This window comes from Pongo pygmaeus, chromosome 10, assembly GCF_028885625.2.
Source record: "Pongo pygmaeus isolate AG05252 chromosome 10, NHGRI_mPonPyg2-v2.0_pri, whole genome shotgun sequence".
Lineage (NCBI taxonomy): Eukaryota > Metazoa > Chordata > Mammalia > Primates > Hominidae > Pongo > Pongo pygmaeus.
The window spans coordinates 40,856,067-40,879,537 of record NC_072383.2 but is presented as its reverse complement, the minus strand read 5'-3'; the positions used below and the strand labels follow the sequence as shown (position 1 = coordinate 40,879,537).

Below are 23,471 nucleotides of genomic sequence, written 5' to 3'. Positions count from 1 at the left end.
TATATTATTGATTCCCTTGAAATAAACCATAGTTGCAAATAAGTGACTATAATGAAATCAAAACCTTATCCATAATAAAAAAATTATAAACAAATCATCAAAAGGAAGACTTCCCTATTTTAATTTTAAATAATTATTTATTAAATAGCAGAGTGAGTCAGCCTTGATGAACCCATTTTTGCAATGCGCAGTCTAATATTTCCTTATCTCTGCTCCACAATAGCTATAATGGCTACAGTACCTGTGGATTTGCCAAAATTTACCTAATCCATTTCCACTCTCAAGTCTTTAAAGCAATAATGTATGCAGTGTTATATTTGTTCATAAATAGGATATTTATGAACTGTCTGGACTGAGTTATGTAATATAGATGAAGTAGTGCATCCCAAACAATTAGTTGGTGTTATAATTACACTTACAGCTTCACAATGCCTTTACATTCATTACCTGGATTTTTTAAAAAGACAAAATTTGACATGCTGATAAATATTAGTTCTATAAAACTGTTAAAATAATGGATACATATTTAGTAGTTATAATGTACCTTGAGAAGCCATTCTAGTAAGCCACTTAAGAGTGGATGATAGTGTTTTCCCTGTATCTACAACCATAGAAGAAAATGGCTTTGGGAAAAGCGAAAGAGTTCTGCTATGGAAATATTAAATTTTAGGTGCCTTTGACATATCTAAGTAGAAAACATATAAAAATCTTGTAAATACATGAAACAGTTCTTATAAATACATGAAAATGTAAATGCAGAACTCAGAATTGTGATCAAAGCTGGAGATAACATTTAGAAATTACTCATGTATAGAAGAAATGGCTCAGAAAGAGCTTTTTAAGAGAAGCAAGTTATAAATGGAACCCTGGGATATGCTGACATTTAATGAATATGCAGAGAAAATAGTAAAAGACCCTGAGAAGGAGCAATTCAAGAGGTAAGAGGAGACCCCCTAGAACTAAAGCAGTTTCAATCACAGAACCAGAATGATTCAACAGAAAGTGATCAGTGGTGCCAAATGTGTTCGGGAGATTAACTAAGAAAAGATTTGAAAACTTTCTATTGGACTTGGCAATTGGGGTTATTGATGACAGCAGGCTAAGGAATATTCAATTTAAGCAATGAATTCGTCTATGTTAAAATCTAAAACCATACTGATTGACGCTTTTGTACTTTTATTCCTAAAAACTGAAAAACAAGTTACTTTTTTCTTCCAAGTAGTAGTCCCTTCTTTTTCTTTTTAGAGAAGAGGTTCATATCAAAAATGTAGTAGCTAGCTGCTCTCTTAGTGGATTTTTTAAAACTCATGCTAGGATCAAAGGACCAATAATCAAGTGTGGTTTATTGAATTGTAGGAAATTATATTTATCTAATAGAACTTCTTGCTAAACTGTGTTTTATAAACTATTTTTTTTCCAGGAATTCTTTTTCAGTCTTAGAGGCAGGATGTTTTCCAAATATAGTTTATATTTCTGAAATTAGCTGTGAAAAATGTTTTCAGGAGCTTTATTTTATAGGCTAGACATTTTCATAAGAGATTCATTTAAGTTAAACTACATCCAGACATTTTAGTCTATTTAATATTGTGCCATACACAAAGTGCACATGAAATTATTATTCTCTACACAAAGAACTGTATATTTTTTTCTGAAAATATTTAATGAGTTGGCAAAATTCAACTGCTTAAGCATAACATGAAGGTCAGTGTAAGTTATGTAGATGTGCATAAGATTTTATACATTTAAATATGCCTTATATTTTACTTCATAAGTAAAACAACAAAAATCCTCTTTGAAGTCAGTGGTTGCTGCTTATACTCACAAGACAGAAAAGTAAATTTTAAAGTGCTTTTCCGGTAAAAATGTTGACAGAGTTTATGAGAGGAATTTTAGTCTACTGGGTAAACGAAATTCTTAGCTTTTGTGGGCTTTAAATTTTTTTCTTTCAGGGTAAAACTGAATTTTGCAGATATATATTTACTGTTGTGAAAAGGAAATTAGTTACTCTGGAATCCTGCAGAAATAATGAACTTGGTGAATAACCTGATTTTCCCTCTTATAATATTACAGTTGGGAATACTAATGGATCCCCAAACAATATTACTCATTATGACCTCCAATTCCTACTGGAATGACAAGGAATATAAACAATGAAACTCACAAATTAAATATCTTTAGACATATTCTACACTTTATTAACATTGGCATCACAGCTCTTGTAGTTAAGCTCTGTTATTATATGGTTTTACTACTTAATTTTGGAACACGTCACATCCTAGAGTTGAAAGATTGCCAAGTCCTTCTTCATCCCCAGGAGGCAACACAGTAAGAGCTCAGTCCGGAGTAAAAAAGAACGGAACTTCAACTATTTTTCACTGCTGCTATGATCTGAATATATGACAACCCTACACCTGAAAAAAAATATGTATGTGTTGAAATCCTAATCCTTGAGGTGATGGTATTAGGAGGTAGGGACTTTGGGAGCTGACTAAATCATGAGGGTAGAGCCCTCATTGTTGGAATTAGTTCTCTTATAAAAGACACTCCAGAGAGCTGGCTTGTTCCTTCACCCATGTGAGGACACAGTGAGAAGGCACCCTTCTACAAATCAGAAAGTAGGCCCTCACCAGACACTGACACCGCCAGCACCTTGATCTTGAAATTCCTGCCTCCAGAACTGTGAGAAATAAATTTCTGTTGTTTATAAGCCATGAGTTTATGGTATTTTGTTATAGCAGCCCTAATAGACTAAGATAAAAAAATTGGTACCGATAATGAGGTGCTGCTATAACAAATATCTAAAATACAGAAGTGGTTTTGGAACTGGGTAATGACTAGCAGCTGGAAGAGCTTTGAGATGCATGCTAGAAAAAGCCTGTAGTGCCACGAATGGATCATTAAGGGCTATTCTTGTAAAAGCCCATAAAGAAAAGAGGAGAGCTTTAGAGAGAGCCTCAATCTTTGAGAATACCTAAGTAGTTGCAAACAGAATGTTCTTAGAAATACAGACAGTAAAGGCCATGAAGTCTTAGATAGAAATTTTTATTGGACAGTGGAGGAAAGTCTATGCTTGCTCGAAAGTGGCAAAAAACAAACAAACAAACAAAACCTGAAAGAACTGTACTCATGTTCCAGTGTTTTGTGGAAGATAGAACTGATGAGTGATGAAATTGGCCGTTTGGCTGAGGATATTTCTAAGCAAAGTAATGAAGGTGCAACTTGGCTTCTCTTGACTGCTAATAGAAAAATTTGAAAAGAGAGAAATGATACAAAGATGGAGTTGTTAATAAAAAGGAAAGCAGAACTTAACATTTTGGAAAATTCTCAGCCTATTTATATTTGAAAAAATGAGAAAGTTTGTTCAGGAGAGAATACAAAAGGTGTGGCTGAATTTGATAAGGAGATTAGTTTGATTAGTTTGAATCAGCCATTTCAATCTAAGCTATGAGCTGTTTATCAGTACAATAGGGAGATTAGACAGCTATCTAAACAGATGCCATAATATATTGTCTAAGACAATGGAAGGATGGCCTCCCAACAGCATTTTGAAGCTCTTCAGGGATTGCACAGGCCCAGAGTGCAATGGCCTAAGGACAGAACAGGGCTGCATTGGTTTGGTGCCACCCCACATTATGGGCTCTGCTTCCCACATTCTGGCACAGCAATCCTTAACTACCCCAGGTGTATCTCCAGTGGTCCCAAGTACAGCAATGGCTATGATGGCCATCCCTCCAGAGTTCACAGGTGATAAACATTAGCAGTGTCCAAGTGGGACCATCTCCACTGACACACAGAGTAAATGAGTCATGCTTGTGTGGCTACTTCGGCCTAAATTTCAAAGGATAGAGCTGCCTACAGACTTGGGCACATGAGCAAGGAAGAGGGCCATTTCAAGAGCAGAGCTATGTTCATGGAAATATGTACGGTAAAGGTCATGAGGTCTCAGATGGAAATCATAACATGTTATCATGTTACTGGACAGTGGAGGAAAGTCCATCCTTGTTCTAAAGTGGCAAAAAAAAAAAAAAACCTGGCTTAATTGTCCCCACTAAGGTGATGCCATGGCATCAGAGCTGCCCCCATGACCCCAGACCACTATAGCCACTGGCATGCAACTTCAGTCTGGAAGGGCCATAGGCACCAAACTACAATCCATGAGAACTGTGGCATGGGCTGAATCCAACAAAGCCATGGGGCAATGCCACCTAGAGCCTTGAGGACCCAATCCCTGCCCCAGTGTGTCCAGAAGGTGGAACATTGCATCAAAGATTATTCTCAAGACTTAAGATTTACTGTTGTTGGCTCTGCTGGGTTTTTGACTTACTCAAGTCCTATTACCCTTTTCTTCTTTTCTACTTTTCTTTTTTGGAATGAGAATGTCTATCCTATGGCTTGCCTGTACCAGTATTGTGTTGTGTAAGCACATAACTTTCTTGATTTCACAGGTTCACAGCTGAAGAGATATTTGCCTCAGGATGAATCAATTATACCTTGAATCTCACTCATATCTGATTGAGATGATACTGAGATGAGAGTCTGGACTTTATAGACTTTTGAATTGATGCTAGAATGACCTAAGACTTTGGTGTTATTGAGATGGAATGAATATATTTTTCATGTGAGAAGGACACGAATTTGAGGAGTGGGGCAGGGAAAGAATGGGATGATCTGAATGATTGTGTTCCTTCAAAATTTATATGATGAAGTTCTATCCCCCAAGGTGATGATATTAGGAGGTGGGGCCTTTTCTAGTCCCTTATAAAGGACACCCCAGAAAGCTAGCTCATCCCTTCCTCCATATGAGAACACAGTGAGAGGGTGCCCTGTAGGAACCAGAAAGTGGATTCTCACTGGATGTAGAATCTTCCAGCACTTTGATCTTGAAATTCCAGCCTCCAAAATTGTGGGAAATAAATTTCTGGTGTGTGAGACATTCTGTTTATGGTATTTTGTTATAGCAGCCTGAACAGACTAAGACAATCACTAACTATAGGCAGCACCTCAGGCAAGGGACTTTAACCTCTCTGAGTCCCAGTGTCCTCAGCCATAGTACCGCTTTTATAGAGCTGTTGACAGGAATAAATGTATGGAAAGTGTTCTGTGACATTTCACAAATAACACAAAATTGTACACGTAAGAAAAACAAAACTTGGACAAGGTTGTCTAAGTTTACAATTTACACAACCAGCTTTCCAAAACTCCTATCCATTGAAATATAATCATGAATCAACAAATTCGCCAAGATGGCCAAATAGGAACGGTTCCTGTCTGCGGCTTCCAGTGAGAGCAATGCAGAAGGCAGGTGATTTCTGCATCTCCAACTGAGGTACCCAGTTCATCTCACTGGGACTGGTTAGACAGTGGGTGCAGCCCACGGAGGGTGAACAGAAGCAGGCAGGATGGGGTGTTGCCTCACCTGGGAAGCACAGGGGGTTGGGGAACTCCCTCCACTAGCCAAGGGAAGCTGTGAGGGACTGTGCCTTGAGGGACGGTGCTATCCGGCCCGGATACTATGCTTTTCCCCTGGTCTTTGCAACCCACAGACCAGAAGATTCCTTCAGGTGCCTACACCACCAGGGCCCTGGATTTCAAGCACAAAACTGGGTGGCTGTTTGGGTAGACACCAAGCTAGCTGCGGGAGGTTTTTTTTTTGTACGTGGCACCCGGAATGCCAGCAAGACAGAATTGTTCACTCCCATGGAAAGGAGGCTGAAGCCAGAGAGCCATATGATCTAGCTCAGCAGATCCCACCCCATGGAGTCCAGCAAGCTAAGATCCACTGGCTTGAAATTCTTGCTGCCAGCACAGCAGTCTGATGTCAACCTGGGATGCTGGAACTTGGTGGGGGGAGGGGCATCAGCCATTACTGAGACTTCACAGACAGTTTTCCTCTCACAGTGTAAACAAAGCCACAGGGAAGTTCAAATAGGATGGAGCCCACCACAAATCATTTTTTCAAATTGGGTGCAGCCCTCCACAACTCTAGCTTGCAGCTTTGCCACTCTAGCCAAGCTGCCTCTCTAGATTCCTCTGCTCTGGGCAGGGTATCTCTGAAAGAAAGACAGCAGCCCCATTCAGGAGCTTATAGATTAAACTCCCATCTCCCTGAGACAGAGCACCTGGTGGAAGGGGCAACTGTGGGCGCAGCTTCAGCAGACTTAAATGTTCCTGCCTGCCGGCTCTGAAGAGAGCATTGGATCTCCCAGCACAGCATTCGAGCTTTGCTAAGGGAGAGAATGCCTCCTCATGTGGGTCCCTGACCTCTGTGCCTCCTGACTGGGAGACACCTCCCAGCAGGGGTCAACAGACACCTTATACAGGAGAGCTCCAGCTGGCATCTGATGGGTGCCCCTCTGGGACAAAACTTCCAGAGGATGGAAAAGGCAGCAATTTTTGCTGTTCTGCAGCCTCTGCTGGTGACACCCAGGGAAGCAGGATCTGGCATGGACCTCCAGCAAACTCCAGCAGACCTGCAACAAAGGGGCCTGACTGTTGGAAGGAAAATTAACAAACAGAAAGCAATGGCATGAACATCAACAAAAGGACGTCCATGCCAAAACCTCATCCAACGGTCACCAACATGAAAGACCAAAGGTAGCTAAATCCACAAAGATAAGGAAAAACCAGCACAAAAAGGCTGAAAATTCCAAAAACCAGAATGCCTCTTCTTCTGCAGAGAATCACAACTCCTCGCCAGCAAAGGAACAAAACTGGACAGAGAATGAGTTTGGCGATTTGACAGAAGTAGGCTTCAGAAGGTGGGTAATAACAAACTCCTCTGAGCTAAAGGAGCATGTTCTAACACAGTGCAAGGAAGCCAAGAACCTTGAGAAAAGGTTAGGGGAATTACTAACTAGAATAACCAGTGTAGAGAAGAACATAAATGACCTGATGGAGCTGAAAAACACAGCACGAGAACTTCGTGAAGCATACACAAGTATCAATAGCTGAATCAATGAAGCGGAAGAAAGGATATCGGAGATTGAAGATCAACTTAATGAAATAAAGTGTGAAGACAAGATTAGAGATAAAAGAATGAAAAGGAGTGAACAAAGCCTCCGAGAAATGTGGGACAATGTGAAAAGACCAAACCTATGTTTGATTGGTATACCTGAAAGTGACAGGGAGAATGGAACCAAGTTGGAAAGCACTCTTCAGTATATTATTCAGGAGAATGTCCCCAACCTAGTAAGACAGGCCAACATTCAAATTCAGGAAATATAGAAAACACTACAAAGATAGTCCTGGAGAAGAGCAACCCCAAGACACATAATTGACAGATTCACCAAGGTTGAAATGAAGGAATAAATGTTAAGGACAGCCAGAGAGAATGGTCTGATTGCCCACAAAGGGAAGCCCATTAGACTAACAGCAGATCTCTCTGCAGAAACCCTATAAGCCAGAAGAGAGTGGGGGCCGATAGTCAACATTCTTAAAGAAAAGAATTTTCAACCCAGAATTTCATATCCAGCCAAACTAAGCTTCATAAGCAAAGGAGAACTAGAGAAGCAAGAGCAAACACATTCAAAACCTGGCAGAAGACAAGAAATAACTAAGATCAGAGCAGAACCAAAGGAGATAGAGACACGAAAAACCCTTCAAAAAATCAATGATTCCAGGATGTGTTTTTTTTAAAAGATTAACAAAATAGGTAGACTGCTAGCCAGACTAATAGAGGAGAAAAGAGAGAAGAATCAAATAGACACAATAAAAATGATAAAGGAGATATCACCACTGATCCCACAGAAATACAAACTACCATCGAAGAATACTATAAACACCTCTTTGCAAATAAATTAGAAAATCTCGAAGAAATGAATAAATTCCTGGACGCATACACCCTCCAAGACTAAACCAGGAAGAAGTCAAATCTCTGAATAGACCAATAACAAATTCCGAAATTGATGCAGTAATTAATAGCCAATGAAACAGAACAGAAGCCTCAGAAATAACACCACAAATCTACAACCATCAGATCTTTGACAAAATCTTTAAAAAAAACAAGCAATGGGGAAAGGATTCCATATTTAATAAATAGTGTTGGGAAAACTGGATAGCCATATGCAGAAAACTGAAACTGGACCCCCTCCTTACACCTTATACAAAAATTAACTCAAGATGGATTAAAGACTTAAACATGAGATCTAAAACCATAACATCTCTAAAAGAAAACCTAGGAAATACCATTCAGGACATAGGCATGGGCAAAGACTTCATGACTAGAACACCAAAAGCAATGGCAACAAAAGCCAAAATTGACAAATGGGATCTAATTAAGCTAAAGAGCTTCTGGACAGCAAAAGAAACTATCATCAGCGTGAACAGGCAATTTACAGAATGGGAGAAAATTTTTGCAATCTATCCATGTGACAAAGCGCTAATATCCAGAATCTACAAAGAACTTAAATTTACAAGAAAAAAACAACCCCATTAAAAAGCGGGTGAAGGATATGAACAGACCCTTTTCAAAAGAAGACATTTATGGGGCCAAAAAACATATGAAAAAAGGCTCATCATCACTGGTCGTTAGAGAAATGTAAATCAAAACCACAATGAGATACCATCTCATGCCAGTTAGAATGGTGATCATTAAAAAGTCAGGAAACAACAGATGCTGGAGAGGATGTGGAGAAATAGGAATGCTTTTACACTGTTGGTGGGAGAGTAAATTAGTTCAACCATTGTGGAAGACAGTGTGGCAATTCCTCAAGGATGTAGAAACAGAAATACCATTTGACCCAGCAATCCCATTACTGTGTATATACCCAAAGGATTATAAATCATTCTTTTATAAAGACACATGCACATGTATGTTTATTGCAGCACTATTCACAATAGCAAAGACTTGAAACCAACTCAAATGCCCATCAATGATAGACTGGATAAAGAAAATGTGGCACATATACACCATGGAATACTATGCAGCCATAAAAAGCATGAGTTCATGTCCTTTGCAGGGACATGGATGAAGCTGAAAACCATCATTCTCAGGAAACTAACACAGGAACAGAAAACCAAACACTGCATGTTCTCACTCATAAGTGGGAGTTGAACAATGAGAACACATGGACACATGGAGGGGAATATCACACACTGGGGCCTGTCGAGGGGGTTTGGGGAGAAGGCGAGGCATTGCATTAGGAGAAATACCTAATGCAGATGACAGGTTTATGGTTGCAGCAAACCACCACGGCACATGTATACCTATGTAACAAACCTGCATGTTCTGCACATGTATCCCAGAACTTAAAGTATTAAAGAAAATTAGCAAGTATTTAGATTCCATAACAGGTACAAACTATAGTAGGTACTGTAGATAAAAAGATGAATATAACACAATCTTGGAAATTATTGTTTCTTTGAGGGAGATAATGAGTATAGTCTAAGAATTTAATTGACATTTAAAAGCAATGTTGTGGAATAATTCATGATTAATTGTGTGGTAATTTTTATAGACATTATACTCATTTAAGTCAGAAGATAGAGTCATTGATTGAGATGCTGTCTACTATAACTTGATTCGCTTGTCAGAGTTTCTGTAAAGCTTGAAGTGCCTTATGCCAAACAGAGAAAATATACATTTACAGAGATAATGGTAAAAATACTTATTGTATGTATTTTTTATCTAATTCATGTTTTAATACCAGGCAGTATTTAAAATAAATTATATGTAATGGCTCCATTGGCTATTTTTATATAATTTGGTATTTCTTAGCTAATTGTTCAAATCAACTGGACTCCTTTGTAGTGCTCTGTGACCTGTGGCTCTGGAGTTCAGCAGAGGGATGTATACTGCAGACTGAAAGGTGTTGGTCAGGTGGTTGAAGAAATGTGTGATCAGTCCACCCGACCTTGTTCTCAGAGGCGATGTTGGCGTCAGGACTGTGTGCAGCACAAGGGGATGGAAAGAGAGAGGCTGAATGTGAGTATCAACAAATAAATTTTCAAAGACACTGCATATAAGAATGTGTTATTCATTTGGTTATTGCATTTCTAGTGTTCAACATCATGTGAGAGAAAAGATTCACGTCAACGAATGGAGTGCACAGATAACCAAATCAGACAAGTGAATGAAATAGTCTATAATTCTTCAACCATATCTCTTACATCCAAGAATTGCAGGAACCCTCCTTGCAATTATATTGTGGTAACAGCAGACTCATCCCAGGTAAGGTAAAGAAAGGAAGTTGAGAATTTTTGCTCCTTGATAAAACAGCTGGATCTACAATTTGACACAGCTGAAACTGGGTATAAAATTTGAATATGAGGGCAGATGATGGTATGCATATCAATCTAAGGAATGAGACCACTGACAGTTGGATGGTGCAAATAGAGTAATAGTGACATATGTGTTAAACTCTAGTTCAAGTCTCAAGTGTCAGTAGGTGCCAACTGTGAAACCAACCACCAGAAACAATTTGGCAAACTGGCCCTGTACAGTTGTCCACTTTTTAGAAATGGCTTTATTGAGGTGTAATTGATGAACCATAAACTACATATATTCAAAATATATAGCTTAATAAGTTTTAACACATGTACACAGCCATAAAACCAGTACCATTTTCAAAGTAAAGAGCATCTCCATCACTCCCAAGTTTCCTTGTGCTGCTTTATAATCTCTTTCCACTCTCTCTTTTCCCTCCCCACCCAATAAGTGACCTCACCTGTTTTCTATATTAGTGATCCATCACTATACTTGTTTGCATTTTCTAGAGTTTTATATAGGTGGATCATACAGTATGTACTTTTTTTTGTCTGCTGTAATGTAAGTATTTTGAGATTCAATCAGGTTGTATTACATATCAATAGTTTTTTCTTTTATTGTTGAATAATATTCCACTATATGGATGTCTTTACATTTGCTTTTCTTTTCTTTCTGGTGTCTGATCCCCATCCAGTCTGTTTTTTATCTAAGCCATTATCATCTTCATCTTTAGAGGTTTAATTTCAGCTTTTTTATATCTTCCATATCTCTACTTAACATTTGGAACATATGAAACATAGTTACTTTTATTTTTGTCGGTAAAGTTTTATAATTTTTATTTTATTTTTTCTTGAAGTTTTTTTTTTAAATTATCTTTTTAACATCTTCTCCTGGACATCTAATTCTAACATCTATGCGCAGGTTTATAATTTAGCGAACTTTAGTATAATCACCTGTATGTGCAAGCATCACCATGATCTAATCCCAGGCCTTTTTATCACTCTCAAAAAAATCTCTGCACCCATAAGTAGTAATTCCTTATTCTCACATTTTCTCCTAGTCTCAGACAACCACTAATCTGCTTTCCGTATCTGTGGATTTGCCTGTTCTGCACATTTGGTATAAATGAAATCATACCATATGTGGTCTTTTATGTCTAGCTTCTTTCACTTAGCATGATATTTTAAAACTTTATACAAGTTTTATCATACATCAATGCTTCATTCCTTTTTATGATAAATAATATTCCATTGTAGGAATATACTATATTTTGTCTATTTATTTGTCAGTTGATGGACTTTTGGATTGATTCCAATTTTGACGTTTCAATAATGCTGTTAGGAACATTTGCATACAAGTTTTTGTGTGGACGTATGTTTTCAATTTTCTTGGGCATATACCTAGGAATAGAATAGCTGGGTATCATAACTCTATTTAATATTTTGAGGAACTGCCAAACTGTTTTCCACAGTGGCCACACCATTTTTCTTTCCTATCAACAATGTATAAAGGTTCCTATTTCTCTCTCCATATCATCATCAGTCATCATCAGCACTTGTTATAATTCATCTTTTTTTTTTAACATAACCTTCCTAGTATGTATGAAATGGTATCTATTTTATGTTTAAGTTGCATTTCTCTAATGACTAATAATGTTGGGTATCTTTTTGTGTGTGTTTTAGGTATTTGTATGTCTTTAGATAAATGTCTATTCAAATCTTCTGCCCATCTTTTTTTTTTTTCTTCTTTTTCTTTTTTTTTTTTTTTTTTTGAGATGCAGTCTTGTTCTGTTGCCCAAGCTGGAGTGCAGTGGTATAATTACAGCTCACTGAAGTCTTGACCTCCTAGGCTCAAGCAATCCTCCCACCTAAACTTGCTGAGTAGCTGGGACTATAGCCATGTGCCACCATTTCTGACTTTTTTTTTTTTTTCGTAGAGATGGGGTTTCCCTGTGTGGCCCAAGCTGGTTTCTTACCCCTGGGCTCAAGGGGCCCTCCTGGGCCTCCAAAAGTGCTGGGACTATAGCATAAGCTACCATGCCTGGCTGCTCATTTTTTCACTGGGTGAGTTGTAAATTATTTATATATTCTGGGTACCAACTTTTATCAGTTAGATGATTTGCAAATATTTTCTCCAATTCTGTGGGTTATCTTTTCTCTTTCTTAATAGTATGCTTTGCTGAAGTGAAATTTATTTTGTTTTTTGTTTTAGTTCTTTGGCTTTAAGTATCATATCTAAGAAACTATTGCTTACTTCATGGTCACAAAGATATATATCTATGTTTTCTTTGTAGACTTTTATAACTCTAGCTCAGACAATTAGGAGTTTGATACACTTTGAGTTAATTTTTGTGTGTGATGTGAGGTAGGGGTCTAATTTCATCCTTCTGCATGAAAAGATTATTCTTTCCCCCATTGAATTAGCTTGACATCCTTGTCAAAAATCAATTGACAATTGACCATAAATGTATTGGTTTATTTCTGAACTCTCAATTCTAGTTTCTTGATCTATATGCCTATCAATATATTATTACCATGTAGTCTTGATGACTGTAATTTTATAGTAAGTTTTGAAGTCAGGAAGTATGAATGAACCAACTTTTTTCCTTCCTCTTTAAGATTACTGGGCTATTCTGAGTCTCTTACATTTCCATGTGAATTTTAGGACCAGTTTGTCAAGTTCTGTGTAAGAGCCAGCTGAGATTTTGTTAGAGGTTACAATGACTCTTGTTCAATTTGGTAGATATTATTATCTTAATAATATTGTCTTCTTATCTACAAATGTGGAATGAATTTCCATTAATTTAGGTTTCAACTTATTTCAAGTATGTCTTATAGTGTACAAATCTTGCACTTCTTTTAATTTATTCCTGAGTATTTTTTATATTCTGTAAATGGAATTGTTCTATTAGTTTCATTTTTCTGATTATTCATTGCTAGTGTATAGAAATAGAATTGTTTTTTGTATATTGAAAATTTTGGAGGGGATTTAATTATTTAGTGTGTGGATTAAATGGGATTTTCTACTTACAATATCATCTCATCTAGAAATATAGTTTTACTTCTTTCTTTAAAGATGGATGCCTTTTGTTCCTTTTCCTTGTCCAATTTCCCTATCTAGAAATTCCAGAATAATGTTAAATAGAAGTGGTAAAAATAGACATTTCAGTCTTGTTCCTGCTCTCTGTAGGAAAACTTTTAGTTTTCCTAATTAAGTATGCTAACTATGGATTTTCTGTAGATTCCCTTTATCAGATTGAAGAAGTACCCTTCTAGTCCTAGTTTGCTTCGTGTTTATATTATGAAAGTGTGTTAGATTTTGTCAAATGTTTCATCTGCATCTACTGAAATTATTATATTTTTTGTCCATTCTTCTATTAGTATGGTGTATTACATAGATTGACTTTCATATATTACAATAACCTTGCATTCCTGGGACAAATCTTACTTCATCATGGTGTATAATCCTTTTTATGTGTTGCTGGAATTGTTTTGCTAGTGTTTTGTTGTAGAACTTTATATCTATATTCTTAAGAACTACTGGTCTATAGTTTTTTTTTTGTAATGTCTGTCTGGATTTGGGAAATACTGGCTTCATAGGATGAGTTAGGCAGTGCTCCTTTTTATTCTATCTTGTGGAAGAGTTTTGGCAGGCTTGGTGCTAATTCTTCTTTAAGCATTTGGTCCTGGACTTTTCCTGTGTGAACTGTTTTGATTACAAATTTAATCTCTTTACTTGTGATAAGTCTATTCAGATTCTTCCTCCTCCCCAGGTTTTGTTGTTGCTACTGTTTGTTGTTGTTTGTTTCTTTAGTGACTTTTCTGAACTAACTGTTAAGTCTGTATTCTTTGTCATACATGGCCACTGAAGTCTCTGCTCACTTAGTTTAATTGTCAGCTATGACTAGACAGTAATTTCCTTAATATCTGGAACCAATAATTTTGGTTCCCTAGCCTTTGCCAAGGTACTATGTATTGGGGGGGTTGGGAGTAGCGTGTGGCCTTCAACACTCATCAGGTTGTTGACAACTGTTCCTTAATCTTAACTTTCTGCTTGTGTAGAGCCTTTTTTCTTTCTTTCTTTCTTTTTTTTTTTATTATACTTTAAGTTTTAGGATATATGTGCACAATGTGCAGGTTAGTTACATATGTATACATGTCCCATGCTGGTGTGCTGCACCCATTAACTCGTCATTTAGCATTAGGTATATCTCCTAATGCTATCCCTCCCCCCTCCCCCCACCCCACAACTGTCCCCAGAGTGTGATGTTCCCCTTCCTGTGTCCATGTGTTCTAATTGTTCAATTCCCATCTATGAGTGAGAACATGCAGTGTTTGGTTTTTTGTCCTTGCAATAGTTTACTGAGAATGATGATTTCCAATTTCATCCATGTCCCTACAAAGGACATGAACTCATCATTTTTTATGGCTGCATAGTATTCCATGGTGTATATGTGCCACATTTTCTTAATCCAGTCTATCATTGTTGGACATTTGGGTTGGTTCCAAGTCTTTGCTATTGTGAATAGTGCCGCAATAAACATACGTGTGCAAAATCTAGAAGAAATGGATAAATTCTTCGACCATACACTCTCCCAAGACTAAACCAGGAAGAAGTTGAATCTCTGAATAGACCAATAACAGGATCTGAAATTGTGGCAATAATCAATAGCTTACCAACCAAAAAGAGTCCAAGACCAGATGGATTCACAGCTGAATTCTACCAGAGGTACAAAGAGGAACTGGTACCATTCCTTCTGAAACTATTCCAATCAATAGAAAAAGAGGGAATCCTCCCTAACTCATTTTATGAGGCCAGCATCATCCTGATACCAAAGCCGGGCAGAGACACAACCAAAAAAGAGAATTTTAGACCAATATCCTTGATGAACATTGATGCAAAAATCCTCAATAAAATACTGGCAAACCGAATCCAGTAGCACATCAAAAAGCTTATCTACTATGATCAAGTGGGCTTCATCCCTGGGATGCAAGACTGGTTCACATATACAAATCAATAAATGTAATCCAGCATATAAACAGAACCAAAGACAAAAACCACATGATTATCTCAATAGATGCAGAAAAGGCCTTTGACAAAATTCATCAACCCTTCATGCTAAAAACTCTCAATAAATTAGGTATTGATGGGACGTATCTCAAAATAATAAGAGCTATTTATGACAAACCCACAGCCAATATCATACTGAATGGGCCCAAACTGGAAGCATTCCCTTTGAAAACTGGCACAAGACAGGGATGCCCTCTCTCACCACTCCTATTCAACATAGTGTTGGAAGTTCTGGCCAGGGCAATTGTTTAAAGCCTTGAGGTCAGCTGGAAGAGAGGCTGCAGGCCCTCCTCAGATGCTTCCTGAGCTTGTGGACAGACTTGGGCATGTGTACAATCTGATGCATGTTCACGGCCATCTATATCCCATTAATACATTGGAGCTTTTCAAAGCTCTGATGGACATCTTATTCTCTAGCTTTTCCTTTTAAACCTTTTTAGCTAGCTTGTTATTGCTCCAACTGTTATTCAGCATCCTGGAAACTGCAAAGTTAAACAATGGTTTTTAATTGAGCGCAACAAATGTCCCTAGATTTTTAGCACTGAGCAAGTCTCTTGCAAGTGGGGTCTTCCAGAAAACCACTAAACAGTTCAAATAATGACAATTCTCTGGGGATGAGGCTTTCAATGATATCCAAGCCTGTTCTGCTCCCCTCCAGTGGCTGCCAGAATTCTGGTTTCACCATAATCACTGGGCTGTTGATTTTGAAGGTTACCATGGAGCTAGAAAGAAGAGAATGGAAATAGGGGAAATTAAACCATCACAAACCTTGCTCTTTTTACCAAGAGTTAGCCATGTTTATTGAATAAATGCCTTCTGGATTGCTGCAAGTCTTTGGTCAGTTTCTAGAGTTCTGAAAAAACTGATCTGGCAAATTTTGCCTATTTGGTTGCTGCTGTTATAGAAGAGAGAATTTTTAGATGTCCTTACTCTTCCATTTTCACAGATGTCACCCCTCTAGGGATGTTTTGATAGAGGGGTTTTTTCTTCATTATAAGTCTTATTTTCCAGGTTCTTTGCATGCCAATTAATTTTCTGTTGCATGTCAGCCATGAATTTTACCTTTTTGGTGACTAGATATTTTTTATTCCTATACATATATTTTGAGTTTTGTTATGGGTTGCATTTATTTTGTTGGAGAGCAGTTTGACCCTCTCTTGCCTTGCACTTAAGATTTGGTAGGCAGATCAGTATATTGTTTAATCTAGGGTTAACTGTTCCTCTCTACTGTGGCAAGAACCTTTTGAGTACTTTACCTATTTCCTCATGTATTTAAATTTTCCAGTCTAGCTGGAGGGAATAGGCACTATATTTGGTTCTGTGTGATCATTAGAAAAAGCAAATTCTAAGCCTTTTGTTTGGTTAATTGCCTCACTTTGGTTGGTGTCCTCACAGGTATGTACACACTGCTGGTCAGAGCTCTGCTGTCTTCCTTTCGCTGTGCCAAGATCTGGAAAGTTTTTCAAAGCAGTAGGCCAGAATGATTTTATAGTGTCACTTTGTTTCTCATCTGTCATGGATTATACTATTCTTTATTGTCTAATGTTGAGTGTCTTAAAAACCATTGCTTTATATATTTTGTTCAGATGTTTTGGTTGTTTAAAGTTAGAAGGTAAATCTATTCCTTGTTACTCCTCTTTTGCTAAAAGCAGAAATCTAATTGCCCATTTTTGAATTGGGGCTTTAATTTACACCTAAATCACTTACCTGTTTTAGTCAAATGTTATTAGACTTTACATTATATCTATGAAGATACATGTGTGCTAACATATATAGTTACCAGTGATTTAAGGCTAATAGATACCCTTTATTTCTGGTAAGGACCCTCAAAATGTTTTATTCCTCCAATGCTGTGCCTATTGGGAGATATAGTTTCATACAATTAACATGGTAATGTAATGAAACCACACACACACACACACACACACACACACACACACACACAAGGGCACTACAGCTAGAAAATCTAGCCTGAATCTGAGTTTCTTTCATTTATTGGTACAACTCTGGGAAACTTGTCTAATGTCTGAACCTATGTTTGCTCATCTGTAAATGAAGCTAATTAAATAGGATTGTTGTGGAAATTACACAGCATAATATATATTAAGCATCTGACGAATATTAGGCCCTGGCTAAAGTTAATGACATTTTCTTTCCTGTAATTATGTATTTTTCAGTGTGCAAACAACTGTGGATTTAGTTACAGACAAAGGATTACATATTGCACCAAGATCCCATCTACTAAGAAACATAAGCTCCATCGACTTCGGCCTATAGTCTATCAAGAATGCCCTGTGTTGCCTTCCTCTCAGGTTTACAAATGCATTAACAGCTGTTTGCATTTGGCCACTTGGAAAGTTGGAAAATGGAGCAAGGTCAGTGTACAATTATGAATTTTAAAACTTCTGAATAAGCTTTCTAGGTGTGGGAAATCTGGTAATCTGTATGTATGTATGTCTAACTAGATCCTCAGAGTTGCCTCAGATCACTATTGTCTAAAAACCACATTACCAGTTATTTATATAAATATTTTGTCTCTTGTTTGATGCTTGCTATAACTTGCTTAAAGCAGAGACCATAACTCATACTTATTTCTGTTCCTTAGAGAACTTAGCACAGTGGCTTGCACTTTGAGTAAGTGCTTAAGAAATATTGATTGGTTAAGTGAAGAAGTAAATAAATCTAATATATGAGTAATAAAAGTTATTTATATCGTATTCTATTTCCAATTTAATTGATAGAAAGCAAGTAAATACCACTTTGCAAACTTAGCATATAACTTAATGAGATAGTTTTAATTATCATCACTGACTAATGTTTATTAAGTATTTACAATGTATTGTTGCTAACTGCACAAAATGAATGAAAAGAAGCCAGTAACTGAGAAATAATAGATTCAGGCTCATGCCTAAGGATTTTTCCCACCTGTGACTATCCAGCCCCCAGCACAGTTTTGTGTCTTCTGTGGATCTAGCCACTACTGACCCTTAGTGTGCTCCAGAAATACCTGGTCTAACAAAAGGAGACTTGGATTTTCTGGCCTTATGATTCATAATATAGTTTGCCTTCAAATTTTACTCTGTTCACAGTGCTCAGTGACTTGTGGAATTGGGATAATGAAGAGACAAGTGAAATGCATTACCAAACATGGTTTGTCCAGTGACTTATGTTTAAACCATTTAAAACCAGGTGCTCAAAAGAAATGTTATGCCAATGACTGTAAGTAGTAGACTTCAAAAATCTACCTAATACCTAAGGGTTTCTAATAAGTTTCAGTTAAAATAAATATCTGTAGACCTGGTGCGGTGGCTCATGCCTGTAATCCCAGCACTTTGGGAGGCCAAGGTGGGCGGATCATGAGGTCAGGAGATCAGGACCATCCTGGCTAACACAGTGAAACCCCATCTCTACTAAAAATACCAAAAAAATTAGCCAGGTGCGGTGGCGGGCACCTGTAGTCCCAGCTACTCGGGAGGCTGAGGCAGGAGAATGGTGTGAACCTGGGAGGTGGAGCTAGCAGTGAGCCGAGATCGTGCCACTGCACTCCAGCCTGGGAGACAGAGCGAGACTCCGTCTCAAAAAATAATAATAATAATAAAAAAAAATATCTGTAGTAGTTGCACACTCCACAAAACAAAGTGTCAGATATTCAGAGTGTAGCAATATTTCTATGATTAAGTTCTTGCTGTGTTTGTAATTTGCTCTGTGTTAAGTTGTGTTAATTTGTCTTTGAAGGTAAATCATTTACCACCTGCAAAGAAATTCAAGTGAAAAACCACATTAGAAAGGATGGTGACTATTATCTTAACATTAAGGGAAGAATAATAAAGGTATTATGAAAACAGTTCCTTTTTTATTTTAACATTGATCATTGACTTTGGAAAAAGTTTTTCTAGATGTTTACATTTTTTCTTTAGATTTATTGTGCAGACATGTACTTGGAGAACCCTAAGGAATATTTAACACTGGTCCAAGGTGAAGAAAACTTTTCTGAAGTGTATGGCTTTAGGTACGAGATGTGTTTTGGTCTATCTGAGCATTTTCATGGTCCTTCAAGAGAATTGGAACTTCTAGCCTTCAGAGTGATGCTTGAATAGCTTACATGTGAGACAAATAATGTAGGAGCAAGTAGACATGTTAGGACCTAAACCAGATGTTGTTAATGCCTGTTCAGAAATAAAGCCTTGAATATTAACATGTATTGTTAATATTGACTATTAACAGAGAGATTGACTAAGAATACTGTGGGTGAGAAGTCGGACATAGAGAAGGGAAGAATTTAAGAACTATGTGCATTTTCATAAAATCAAACTAATTCCAGCAATAAAAGCTAGAAGAATTGCAGTTGAATTATTTTTCTACAAGCTCTTCTTAAATGTTTCATTGAAAATGTTGTATGTTCACCTTAAGTGATTTTTGCTTCTTTCTTGTTTAACTTGTTGACACTATAATATTGAAGAGCAGGAGTGTGTTTTATTTTTCTACTCCCAAAGTTTGTCTACATTATGGCCTAGTAACTGCATCTAATACTAAAATATTCCAATGTTGTTACAGACTAAAAAATCCATATCAATGTCCTTTTAATGGGAGTAGGAGGGAAGACTGTGAATGTGACAATGGACACTTAGCTGCTGGATACACTGTTTTCAGCAAAATAAGAATTGATCTCACTTCCATGCAAATTAAAAGTAAGTGCTCAATCTATATTTTAAAATCAAAAAGTCTCCATTTGCTTATGAACGTCAAACAATATGTTGGTATATGTTGTAGCCAGGGTACAGAGAAGGACCTGGCATTGTGCAAAAATTACTTTTTTTTAAAAAACAGTTAGCTACATACTTCCTCTGCAATGAAATGCACCATGGGGCTTTTTTTTTTTGAGATGGAGTTGCACTCTTACTGCCCAGGCTGGAGTGCAATGGCGTGATCTTGGCTTACTGCAACCTCTGCTTCCCGGGTTCAAGCGATTCTCCTGCCTCAGCCTCCTGAGTAGCTGAGATTACAGGCACATGCCACCATGCCCAGCTAACTTTTTTGTATTTTTAGTAGAGATGGAGTTTCACCATATTGGTCAAGCTGATCTTGAACTCCTGATCTCAGGTGATCCACTCGCCTTGGCCTCCCAAAGTTTTGGGATTACAGGCATGAGCCACCGCTCCCAGCTGGGGACTCTTAATAAAAATGTAATGACAGTAACAAGTAAGATACTGCCCTTCCAAGATAAAACCCTCTACCTTAAAATCCTTAGGTACATTAAGGATAAGAAAGTTAATATCCTCGGTCTACTTGTGGAAGCTTTTTGCAGGGTTTAGAGTAATCATTTACATTAGTTTCTAATGATAATTTATCAGGTATTTTCCCATACATTATCTCATTTGACCTTTTTAACACTCTTGTATTAGTTAAGGCAGACACCATATCACAATGTTGTAAGTAATATAGAAGTTAAGCAATTTGTTCCATTCATACAGTTAGTAACTGGCATTAGGGAAAACAAAGTCCTACTCATAGACCTTAGATTATAGATCATACTGCTTATCTAGAAAGTAATTTATAATACAATCAAGTCAAAACATATTTATAGAACTTCATATGCACCGGGCAAATGCAGCCTGCTGTCCAGAAAGTTACGTATCTACATGAAGAGGCAAAAAAGTGCATTTCACTAACAGAGACTCCATCTCAATTGCCATTGAATCATCAGTGCCTAGCATGGTGCATAAGTCATAGAAAGCAATACCAAAAATTAAGACAGTATATGCATGAATACATAATATATAAATTATAGTCATAAAATTATGAACCATTATTATTAATAATGATGGCTATGATTTACTGAACATCCACCATCTACTACAATGTGGAAGCATTATATTACTATGGTTACAATAATAAACTCTAGACTGTCTGGGTGTAATTCTTTATTTATCAGCTCTGTGACTTTGGGCATATGTCTTTAAGCCTTGGTTACCTCATGTGTAAAATGAGAAACTACTACTAAGGTTTTTTCTTCATTTCCTTTTTCTTTCCTTCTTTTTTTGTTCTTGTTTGGTGAGGATTAAGAGATGATATTTCTAACATATCTAGTCATAGTTTTACATATAATACAAGCTTGTCAAACCCACAGCCTGCAGCCCTCATGTGGCCCAGGGCGGCTTTGAATGTGGCCCAACACAAATTTGTAAACTTTCTTAAAACATTTTGAGATTTTTTTTTGTGACTTTTTTTTAGTTCATAAGCTATTCTTAGTGGTAGTGTATTTTATGTGTGACCCAAGACAATCCTTCTTCCAGTGTGGCCCAGGGAAGCCAAAAGATTAGACATCCCTGATAGAGTACATGCTCTATAAATATTGGTTATTATTTAATGATGTGTATGGTTATAAGTATGTTATTAGCACTCTAAGTTTCTAATAGACACTCAGTAGCTTATTTGCTGTTAACTAGACTGCTTTTTAACAAAGCTGCCATTTTGCCAGGCATTGGTCTGGGCCTACAGCATACAATGTCAAATATATAGAGTTTCTCCTCTCTTTTTCTTCCTCAAACTTGCATGGTAAAAATCCAGCCTTGATTAAATTAAATCTCCACCCATTCTGTGCTTGCAGCATAAAACTGAATGTGGCAAATAATACACAGCCCTTCTGACTGATACCATTTTAAACACATGAGTGCTAAGCTTACACAGATCCATGGCACTGCCAAATAATCCATTGCACTTTCCTAGTCCATTCTCTCTCCTACTTTTCTAAATGTCTAACTTATACCTTCTCCTATAGCTTCAAATTTCAAAATTCTTAATACCTCCACTCTACTAACTCACTGCTGGTGATCTTGCTCGCTATTTCACTGAGAAAATAAGAACCAGAAGGGAATTGCTCAAGTTCCCACTGCCACATCTACCAGCCTACCTGAATCTTTACCTATCTCCTTTGCTTTCTCCTGTTTACTCTGGATGAACTCTTCATGCTCCCATTCAAGGCAAATCCTGCAGTTTGTCCTCTAGGCTCAGTGCCTTGTACCTACTCAAGAACATTATTTCAGCATATTTCCTAATCTCTCTCACATCCTCAATTCTGCTGCTGAATCATTTAAATTCTTCATAGAGAAATATTTTATTTCTTTCATCATAATCACGAGCAAATCATCTTGACCTCTACCCTTCCAGCCAGCCACTGTCCAGTTTCTCTGTGTTCATTTATAGTAAAATTTCTTAAATGAGTTATAATTTTCACTCTCCAATTTCTCTTTCCCCATGCTATACTCTAATCAATCTCTTATTCATATCACTTCCAGGAAACAGTCCTTATCAAAGTCATCAATAACCTGTTTCCCTAAATTCAATGATAAAGTCTTGTTTTCCATCTTACATGATGCATCAGCAGCATTCGGATCCCAGGACACCATCCTCTAATGGTTTTGTGCCTTTCTTGACCACTCTTTCTCCTGTCTTTCTCACTGTTTCTCGACTTGGCAAGTTATTCTTAATCGTCTACAACTCTGAATGTTGAGGAGCTATAGGATTCAGTTGTTATTTGAGAATCTCATTAAATTTATAGATTTCAAGTACCATCTATTAAATGACAGTCCCAAATGCACATTTCCAACTTGGATTGCTACCGTAACCTCCAAAATCCAACTGTCTACTCAGCATATTCATATGAATGTCTAATAGGCACGTCAAACTAAATGTATCCAAAACTGAACTTCTAATATTTCCCGCCAAACCTGCTGTCAAACCCAAATGTTTACCACTGCAGTAAATGCCACCAATAATATTCTACTTAGTCTAGCTAAAACCTAGCAACATCTTCAACTTCTACCTTTCTTCCACACCCACATGTAATTCACCATCAACTTCTGTCAGGTGAATTTTCAATGTGCATGCTGCTATGGACAAAATTGTGCATTTCACTGGTCAACAAAAGTCACCATGACCTTCCCACCTCTATTCCCTCTCAGTTTTCTGCTACCCCGAGCCCCGTCATCACTCCTACTACAGACACAGTGGCCTGTTTGCTGTTTCTTGAACACACCAGGCATGCCCCCATCTTAAGGCCGTCGCACTTACTGTTCCATCTGCCAGGAACATTCATCTGTAGCTGTCTGTGTGGTTTACCCCTTCATTTCTTTTGGGTCTCTGCTGAAATTTATCTTCTAAATAAGACCATCCAGAACCACTCTCCACCACTAAATTC

The 23,471-nt window shown here is 37.4% G+C and overlaps 1 protein-coding gene across 6 annotated transcripts in view; it reads left to right on the top strand.

Moving 5' to 3' along the window:
* ADAMTS20 (ADAM metallopeptidase with thrombospondin type 1 motif 20) overlaps positions 1-23,471 on the top strand; it is a 210,862-nt gene that overhangs the window by 169,638 nt on the left and 17,753 nt on the right. For 5 of the 6 annotated variants that reach the window (XM_063672647.1, XM_063672643.1, XM_063672644.1 and 2 more), the window contains 7 exons: positions 9,749-9,922; positions 9,998-10,168; positions 17,452-17,649; positions 18,364-18,493; positions 19,010-19,104; positions 19,192-19,283; positions 19,829-19,962. In XM_063672647.1, the coding sequence (XP_063528717.1) occupies positions 9,749-9,922; positions 9,998-10,168; positions 17,452-17,649; positions 18,364-18,493; positions 19,010-19,104; positions 19,192-19,283; positions 19,829-19,962 (994 nt within the window). Of the gene's footprint in view, positions 1-9,748; positions 9,923-9,997; positions 10,169-12,140; positions 12,268-17,451; positions 17,650-18,363; positions 18,494-19,009; positions 19,105-19,191; positions 19,284-19,828; positions 19,963-23,471 lie in introns of those variants that run through there. The other variant, XM_063672646.1, reaches the window with a different exon arrangement.